The sequence below is a fragment of the Eulemur rufifrons genome, chromosome 6 (assembly GCF_041146395.1).
Source record: "Eulemur rufifrons isolate Redbay chromosome 6, OSU_ERuf_1, whole genome shotgun sequence".
Taxonomy (NCBI): Eukaryota; Metazoa; Chordata; class Mammalia; order Primates; family Lemuridae; genus Eulemur; species Eulemur rufifrons.
The window spans coordinates 70,923,028-70,932,892 of NC_090988.1; the positions used below are offsets into that span (position 1 = coordinate 70,923,028).

Below are 9,865 nucleotides of genomic sequence, written 5' to 3' on the forward strand. Positions count from 1 at the left end.
ATGGCTGCTTTAGACAGGGCTCTTCTCTCTGGAGCTAATCAAACATTCCAGGGTAGCCTTTGGGAGCTCTGAGAGGTGTTATACATCTCAACAAAGGCTGCTGGAGGTGTGAGTCCATTTTCATAATCTAGGGCAAATACGACACTGAGAGGCTATTAATAAAGTCAGGTCTCGTGGAGGAGAGTGAGAGAGCCAACTGATGTTAATGAAACTGTGTGGTCATTCTGGCTCTGTAGCTCCAATTAATTGAGAATGCTTCAGTAAAAGCAATAGTGTTTTGGAGAAACTAAATGTTAGGTTGATTTATTTGATTCATTATAATTTTTAACAAAAATTGTAGATAACTGCTACATACAGAGATTAATCTTCAGATTTTAATTAGATTGGTAAAAAAAAAATTCTGACTTACCTAAAAAATTTGTAGAGAAAGTAATGGAGGACGTAGAGCATGGGCTTTGGGTCTGGGCTGACATGGCTTAGAATCCAAGCTCCACAATGAAGTATTGGTACATAACCTTGGGCTGGGTATTGAATAATTGTCAGCCTCAAATTTCTTATCTATAAATAATGATATTAATACTATCTTTCAGAAATGCAGCAAAATTTAAGTAAAATAAATAAAATATTTACATGGAAGGTCATTTTCCCCAACCTTAGTTCAGTTGGGTATCCTATAGATAAAACCACACGTGTAATGGCTTAATCTTCATTCCAGGTATACTGACTCAGTTAATACAGAGTGTGTGTATATACATACACACATACATATATACTTATCTATAATTGTATTTTTATATATATTAGTTAACTATTAATATATGAGTATGTAAACTACATTATAGAGTTATATAATATTTTATATTATATATAGTATATATTAGAACTAACATATATTATTTAACTATATAAGCTAACTATATTAGTTAACTGATCTATATCATAATTTATATTAGCATAGGCTTATATATGTATTTGTACATATTAGCCTATGTTCATATGTAAATTTTCAGACCCTTGAGGATGGCATAGCGGAGGAAGGCCAATGCTAGGATTAACCAGGACTTTGAAAGATCAGATTATAGAAACCAACCAAATGAGAAGAGACATTTGTTCCTTTTGAGCTTCATATTTAGGGGAGGAGGAGAATAGTGTTGGGGGGCTGTTCTTTGCTAATGTGCAGCCTGCCAGTTTCTGAACAGAATATGGATCAGATGGAGAGAGATGAAATCCAGATTGTGACTCAGAGAAGCAAAGGGGAGGATGGAGCAAAAATCTAATTACCTGGAATTTCTATGAAGAATCCATCAGTTATAAACTCAAAACATTTAACCTACACTTGCAAAACTTGAAAAATAATGAGCAAACTTCTGATGGTACTCTAAGATGGTTTTGATCATTCTGATCATGTGGGAAATGATTATTCACAGTAAGTCATCAAAAGATGAGAAGACAGTTGAATAATCTTCATGAAGTTTTGAACCTTCTGTGGCCCAGTTGAGGTCACAAACAGAATATATCTACATATTGCCTAAGGAGGACATTCAATACCCTCAAATGTTACGTCAGTGTGGTAAAATATTCCAAAATTTCTCTCTAATCAACCTCTAGAATTGTTAGCATCTTTCATTTTCCATAGTGCTTTGCACACCCTTTGCTGAGAGTGAATAAATAACTTTGTTCATTTATTACTATTATTGTAGCTTTGTTCTTTGCTTATCCAAAGCAATCAAAATGTTTATTTGAATAAATAATAAATAGCAGAGGTTGCTCAACTTACAAACTTTTCAGATGTATCAAATACTGGGTCAAAATGCAGGCCAATTATGTGGACTTAGGAAATGCAATTATTCCCAAGCTCTCAGCCTGCCTTTATGAACATCAAAAACATGGCATGTAATTCTATACAAATCCTAACATGGTGTGTTCCAGAAAGTTTTGTTCAAAGGTTTCTTTCTACACACTCATTGCTTTAAATATATCTACTGCAGTTAAGAATAAAGAACCATTGTACTTTTTCCAAGAAGCTATTCTCAAAAGCTGTAATGTTTGTCCTAATATTAGTTTACATGGTATCTTTTTTTAGCTCACATTTGTTGAGCCCCTGCTACGTGCCAAGTTTTGTACTAAATGAAGCACATTTGCATATGTTGTCTGATTTTATTTGATTTTTCGTTCTCATATGATGGTAGTTCTAGGCACAAAGGTTAAGACCTTAGTCTTTGGACTCACGTTGAATTGGCTCAAAACTTGGCTCTGGCAATTACTTAACCCTTCTGAGTCTTAGTTTCTTCATTTAATACCAATATTGAAAACTTCCATCTGGGCTGAAAGAGGTAATTAAATAGCCTGAACATTTAAGCTATCTTAGAATCATTCACTGTCTCAATTAATTATTACAAGAAACCATGTCCTTGATCGTGATACCACACTATATACCGCTATAGAATAAAACAAATTCCTGTCTCAAACCTTCAATAATCTAATTGGAAAGACATACTTAAATACAAATAATAAACACTTAGCCAGCATTTATCATATGCCAGGACCTGTGCTTGAAAGTATACTTAGTAAGAAACTTATTTGTTTACATTTAAAATTTGCTAAGTCTCTGTATGTGGTAATAATAATCTAAACGCATTTTATTCATACTTCCCGCCCCTACAATGCCTGGAGAACAATGCTTTGCATATAATGAATGGCTAAAAATGTTTGTTGAATTGATGCCGGTTAAGTTTTAGATTGGGCTATTTAGTATAAAATTAGTTCAGAAACTATATGTCACTCTATGACAATGTGACCAAGTATTGATATTTGACATAGAAAATTTTTAAAATTAGAAAAATTTGTCTTCATTATCTGGATGCTTCCTCGACGGAAGTTAAATTTGTGTTATAGAACTCATATATACATAAAATCCAGGCCGGGCGCGGTGGCTCACGCCTGTAATCCTAGCACTCTGGGAGGCCGAGGCGGGTGGATCGCTCGAGGTCAGGAGTTCAAGACCAGCTTGAGCAAGAGTGAGACCCCGTCTCTACTAAAAATAGAAAGAAATTATATGGACAACTAAAATATATATATACAAAAAATTAGCTGGGCATGGTGGCGCATGCCTGTAGTCCCAGCTACTCGGGAGGCTGAGACAGGAGGATCGCTTAAGCCCAGGACTTTGAGGATGCTGTGAGCTAGGCTGATGCCACGGCACTCACTCTAGCCCGGGCAACAGAGTGAGACTCTGTCTCAAAAAAAAAAAAAAAAAAAAAAATCCAAATATGTAATTTTTAGCCTTATGAATTAAAAAAATGAATTTTAAAATATAGCCTCTTCAAAGTATATCAAATGTATTTTTCCTCTCTCTCTTTTTTCCCTCTCCCTCTCTTGTTAATGATATATTTGTTCAAACACATTCAAGAATATAAAATGGACACACAAATGTAAATCACAATGTGTTGAGATTTAGAATAGTTGATTCATAACCTCGAAATTTACTAAGTCATAACAGCAAAAAAAAAAAAGTATCTCTTTCTTGTAGAAGATAAAAAGCGATCAAAGTAAAATTATGTAGCTTTTCTCATTTATTCTGTGGAAGTTATTGCTTATTCTAGGAATGAGTAAGTGGTCATTTGGAGACAGTATTTTTCTTTCATTTGTTTACGAAGAGTTGATGATGGATTCAGAAAACCAAGGCCATTAAATTGCCCGCATTATTTATGGTCAGGTATGCTTCTCCCCCTTCTTGTTTTTCATCAGGTTGGCATGCTGTCTGCTGTGCCACACTTAGTGATGACAATCATTGTGCCTATTGGAGGGCAAATTGCAGATTTTCTAAGAAGCAAGCAAATTCTTTCAACTACTACTGTGAGAAAGATCATGAACTGTGGCGGTAAGTCCCTAAGTGTTAGTAGGGACCTGTTTTTTAGTTCACTGGGTTCTAATCTACATGAGTGAATAACTTTTGCTACACATATCAAATTACTTAGTTGCAGTTAAATTTGTGCCTTCATTGTTCGTTTAAAATCACTTTCCTATCTTCAAACTTTTTATAATTCCTAGTTTTAAATAATGTCATAATAATGTCATTTGCATTATATTTATTTAACTGACTTAACCCTTCCCACCATTGAAACTTTGGGTTCTTTTAGATGTTTTTATGGAAAAAACAAGAAATGCTTCAGTAATCTCTGTCAGAAATTATTACTATTATTTTTAAAAGTAGACTCCCTGAAGTGGAATATCTAGATCAGTAAGTGTTAACTTTTTAGCAGTTTTGGCTCACTGGTAAAATTTACACACGTTTTTTAATATTCCCATGTATTTGCTTCTGAAGGTTTTGGCATGGAAGCCACATTGCTTCTGGTCGTTGGCTATTCTCATACTCGAGGGGTAGCTATCTCGTTCTTGGTACTTGCAGTGGGATTCAGCGGATTTGCTATATCTGGTAAGATAGTTTTATTTCTTTGTACTTATGACATCTTTGTATTTGTGACATTCTGATTTTGGCTGGTGATTATACACCCACACACACACCACACACATCTGCGTGCATACACACATATATATATCTTTTAGATGTTAACAGTCAAAATAGAAAACATTTAGAAAACATCATTTGAATTGGTTACTACTCACTCCCCCATCCCATTTACCATTTTGTTGTTGTTAAGAAAACATTTCCTCCTCTCTGCGGAGTGAGCATCATATATTAAGTATTGGATAAGAAATCATACCCCATTCTATTCCTACTATATCCCTGAGCTAAATTATCAATAAGTAGTTGTTAAGCACATGTTATGTATCCGGTATCTTTCTAAAAGTTGTGATGTGATATTCTATAGGTACTTACTTCTAAGAGGTTTATAATTTCCTGAATCAAAACTAATGTGTGTATTTCAGGTTTCAATGTTAACCACTTGGATATTGCTCCAAGATATGCCAGTATCTTAATGGGCATTTCAAATGGTGTTGGGACATTATCAGGAATGGTTTGCCCTATCATTGTTGGTGCAATGACAAAGAATAAGGTAAGATGGAGCAAAACAGATATTTAGTTGTGGAAGATTCTCTCTCAAAAAAAGAATCTTTTTGAAAAAGAGTTAACCTGTTCTCGGCATTTTCTTTCTGGTATAGTCACCACACCTCTGAGTAGGGAAGATAATGAAGATAATTGAGGTTCTGAAGAAAATATCTCTTTAGGACCTAACAAAGTCCAGTTCCACAGCCAATAAAAAATACGTTTCTCAACACCTCTTGCTATTTCTCATATCCCTGTGTACCAACAACACAAAACCCCCTTTCCTTATTGTTTATTAAAATAGGTGAACAGAAGTCTTCTGAGCTTTATTTGTAAACCTCAATTCAGACTCCTCTGCAGTTATCCATGGAAGAATATTATTATCAGCTGTATTTTCTTATATGTGTTTGTAGAGCTTCAAAATTATGGTTTACCAGAGGAAATAAAAAGAGTGAAATTAAAAGATGAGTAAATCAATCAGAATGAAAAGAGAGCATGAATATTTTAAAAATCAGCAGGCCATAGGTATATTTGGAATTTTATTTCAAAACTTTTAGATTAAAAAATTAAATAATGGAATTAACACTATTATAGAAAGTTTTTTAGCAGATTGTTTGCTTTACATAATCAGGATGTGGATATTCCTGAAGATAGTGTTTTATGAAATCTCAGTGGGTAAGCATTCGGGGAAGAGGCTAGGGTTTTCCATCACGGGGAGTTCATTCTCACAGTGCCACTTTTTGTCACTACAGTCACGTGAAGAGTGGCAGTATGTCTTCCTGATTGCTGCCCTAGTCCACTATGGCGGAGTTATATTTTATGCAATATTTGCCTCAGGAGAGAAGCAACCTTGGGCAGACCCTGAGGAAACGAGTGAAGAAAAATGTGGATTTATCCATGAAGATGAACTTGATGAAGAAACAGGGGACATTACTCAAAATTATATAAATTATGGCACCACCAAGTCTTATGGTGCCACAACACAGGCCAATGGAGGTTGGCCCAATGGTTGGGAAAAGAAAGAGGAATTTGTACAAGAAGAGGTACGAGACTCATATAGCTATAAGGACAGAGATGATTATTCATAACAAAACTAATTGGTGGATTTATTTTTAGTGTTTGTGATTAAATTCATTGTGATTGCACAAAAATTTTAAAAAATGTGGTGTAAACATGTAAACATACCAACCAGGCAAGTCTTGCTGTAAAAATGAGATCAAAACAAACTCATGAAGTTACCATCAAGTGCAATCTGTAGAAGTTGTGAAGTTCCATCATTTCCATTCAGGTAATCCATTCTCACCTTTGTGACTGGTCAAAATTGTAGAAACAAGTAGTTATTCATTGGATTCATATGAGCTAAAATTCATCACCATTTAATAAAGCACAACTAGAACAGTTGGCACATCTCATCCTCCAAAGGTTAGAAGCCAAAGCTACTTGATCATGCAACATGCACTTAAATATTTGTTACAATGTATTGCAAGATATCACACAGAAGTCCTGTTTAAAAAAATAAGTGAAACACATCAAGTTGGCTGCATCATGTATTGGCAACATTTATTAACCGTAAATCATGTAGTTGGGATAATCTTTCTGTTGAAGAAGTATATTGTATATTAGCAGCTAGCAACTTGTACTGAATAATTATTAGAATTACATAATGTGGGATATTTTGTTGGTCCTCAAAAGGAATATCTTGCAGTGTTTTATATGAAATGCTTGGGCACAAACACTTATTGTGAAAGAGAACTTGTAAATTGAGGGGTATGCTTCATGTTCCTCCATTCATTTACCTAACAGTATAAACACTTCACATTTCAATAATATCCAACTTTTCATGTAGCATATCACATAACTTTTTTGCAAAAAATATAAAAAGAAATAGACTTCAATGTATTTTTTATTACAACTTTATACTGGTTGTAACTTGCATTAGGAAAAAAAAGATGTATACACCATAAAGAATCTAACACGAAATTTACTACAGAGATGTAGCCCTTAAAATGCAATATTAACAACAAAAGAAATAGAAAATGGTTTAGATATCTTTCTTCTTTAATAATTAAATATTATATGAAACTTGTGCCACAGAACTATATATAATATGAAAAGATAAACTCAATAGAGATATTGTAAGTAGAAAATTTTATTATTTAAAGTCCTATTTAAGAGATATTTGTCTTAAAAATATAGGACAATAAATTATATTAAAATTATATCTATATATATATCTGTATATCTTATACATATCCATAAACAGGAACATATTAAACAATCTTCACACAAAACCAAAAGTAGCATACACCTAATGTTAGGTTAGGGGACTGAAATTTCTACTTTCATAGAGTCATAGAATTTTAGATGGGGAAGAGGCTTGTCATTTCTTAATATAATTCAACAAGAATTGCAACATTTGTGTACCAAGCAATAAGTGCAATGCATAAAATTTCCTATCTATTACTTTCATTTTGCTTGTGGTAGCTGTTTGGGTGGTTGGAATGATTTTTTTTCTTTTAAAATAGTTCACATCAGACCTCTTTATAATGTTCTAAAATTATAATAATGCATTTCCCAGTTCAACTCAAAATATTATTGGTGTATTTTTAATTGTCTATTCTGGATATTTGATCTGTTCATTGTATTGTGCTAGTGACTGGAGGCCCTGCTACTGCAAATATAAAATATGAAGTTTGTTTAGAAATGCAAACCATTCTTGACCTTAAGAAAATAAAAATACCCTTTGCTTTGTGTCTCAAAGTGATATAATGTGATCATAGCTTTTGTTGTGTTGAATGAAAAGATGTGGACTGTCGTTTTGTTGCAGCAAAAAAAAAGTATTAATAAAATGCTCTATTTATCCTTTTGTAAAAAGAATACATTAATTTGGATATGTTTTATTTAGTTTTTAGCTTTAACATGAATTTATCTTGTGGATACACCAATGAGGCCAAATCTAGGCTCAAGAGAGCCTTTTTAGCAACTTGAGATTTAAAGGAAGAACATGGCATTCTTTAGATTTTGTGGGATGTGGTTCCATAGAGAATTTTAAATCAAGAAATAGATCTGAGTCAAGCTCCATCTTTCAGTGACAGCCTAATTCTTAAGGAGGCTCATATGCCATCTCTGCATGACCTGATATGAAGGAATGAAAACATCTTGAATTTAACACTATATAATTTCCCCAATTCCATAACACAAAGTTTACATTTCCTGTAAGAAGTGTCCTTAGTTGGGTGCAGTGGCATATCCCTGTAGTCTCATCTACTTGCGAGGCTGAGGCAGGAGGATCACTGAGCCCAGGATTTCCAGGGTGTAGTGAGCTATGATCCTGTCTGTGAATAGCCACTGCACTCCAGCCTGGGCAAGACAGTGAGACTCTTGTCTGTAAAAATAGAAAACAAAAAAAGAGAGAGAAAATTGTTCTAATGATGTCTCCAAATATGGCTACTGGCCACATTCATTTTCTCTTATTTCAATCACAAAATCGTCGTCCATCTCCTTCTGTTTGTCCTCCCTTTTTTCTCCCTTTCCTCCTTATCATTTTATGTATCTAGCATTTTGCAATTTGCAAAGTGCTTTCTCATGCATTAACTTATTTTGTCCTCATATCTGCCTTGTAAAAATAAAACGCTATGTATCATTATTAGTTTTTCTATTTTCCAGGTAAGGAGACCAGGTCTAAGAGAGTGTAGTTAACTTCCTAAAGATTCCCCAGGCAAGGATGGAACTAGAATACAGATGATTTGGCCACAGCAAAAGAATATTTTCTTTTTACTTTTGAGTCACCTTATTACCTTTCTGATTGTAAATGCAGTACTTGGCGAGTTGGAGTGCTATGTTATGTAAAGAGCAGTATAAAAAACAATGAAAATAAAGGTAACCAATTATCCTGCTACCCAGAGATAAGCACTGTTAACATTTCCAGAATATTTTCTATGAAAAATACAAAAAACTTGCATATATTTTATAATTTACAAATATGAAATTATACTTGATTAACTGTTGCAACCTACTTTTTCCATTTAACAGTATAGCATGTGTATATTTCTATTTAATTAATAGGGTTCTATAGTCTAATATTCTATAACATAACATGAACTAGGTTCCATCTATTTATCTCATACCTTTTCTTATGAACATCTTAGTTATTTCCAATATTTGACTACTATAATCATTTGTGTTACAAATATCATTGTGTGTTCATTTTTTCACCCTGTCCTCTTCATGCTTGTGTGGACCTTTTTCAGAAATGCGAGTGCGATGTCACATGTACACACCTTCAACCTCCATAACTATGAGGGATAATCAAGTTGTTATCTGTGGTTTATTATTCCTGTGTTTGTCTACAGAGAATACTACTGGCAACTGGCTTTTCTGAGGTTCATTTACTAATTAATTTATTCACTCAATAAATATTCACAAAGCACCCACACTATGCAAGGTACTGAAGATGCAGTAGTAAGACAGTCCCAGTTCCTGAGGTATTTTCATGATTCCCAGCTGTCCAGCAAGGCCACACAGATGTGATCCAGAGAGGAAGCTCCTGGACACAGGGCCCTCCCTAACAACACTCAGAAAGGATTTTTCTTAATTGTCAAATCTCCCAAAGGGGAGATACTTTCAAGGTGCACTCCTACTGTCAATTTTTTTTTTTTTTTTTTTTTTAGTTTCAGGTGAGGAAGCTTTTCTCACTCTCAGAGATCCTTATGCATCAGGGAGTCCAAGTCACTGGGGGAAATCAGCATCTACTACCTCCAGTACCTGTATATCTGCAGAAGGGGAGATGGTCTGAACTTTGAAGTGATTTTCCAGTTCTCCTTCAAATTTCTTTCTGCTGTGTTCCTCCTCTGGGCT

The 9,865-nt window shown here is 34.2% G+C and overlaps 1 protein-coding gene across 1 annotated transcript in view; it reads left to right on the forward strand.

The window, feature by feature from the left end:
* Nucleotides 1-6,096, forward strand: part of SLC17A6 (solute carrier family 17 member 6) — a 38,684-nt gene extending 32,588 nt beyond the window's left edge. Inside the window, exons 9-12 of the mRNA XM_069469707.1 lie at nt 3,748-3,880; nt 4,325-4,435; nt 4,891-5,018; nt 5,761-6,096. Coding sequence (XP_069325808.1) covers nt 3,748-3,880; nt 4,325-4,435; nt 4,891-5,018; nt 5,761-6,096 — 708 coding nt within the window. The remainder of the gene's footprint in view (nt 1-3,747; nt 3,881-4,324; nt 4,436-4,890; nt 5,019-5,760) is intronic.
* The last annotated feature ends 3,769 nt before the right edge of the window (nt 6,097-9,865 follow it).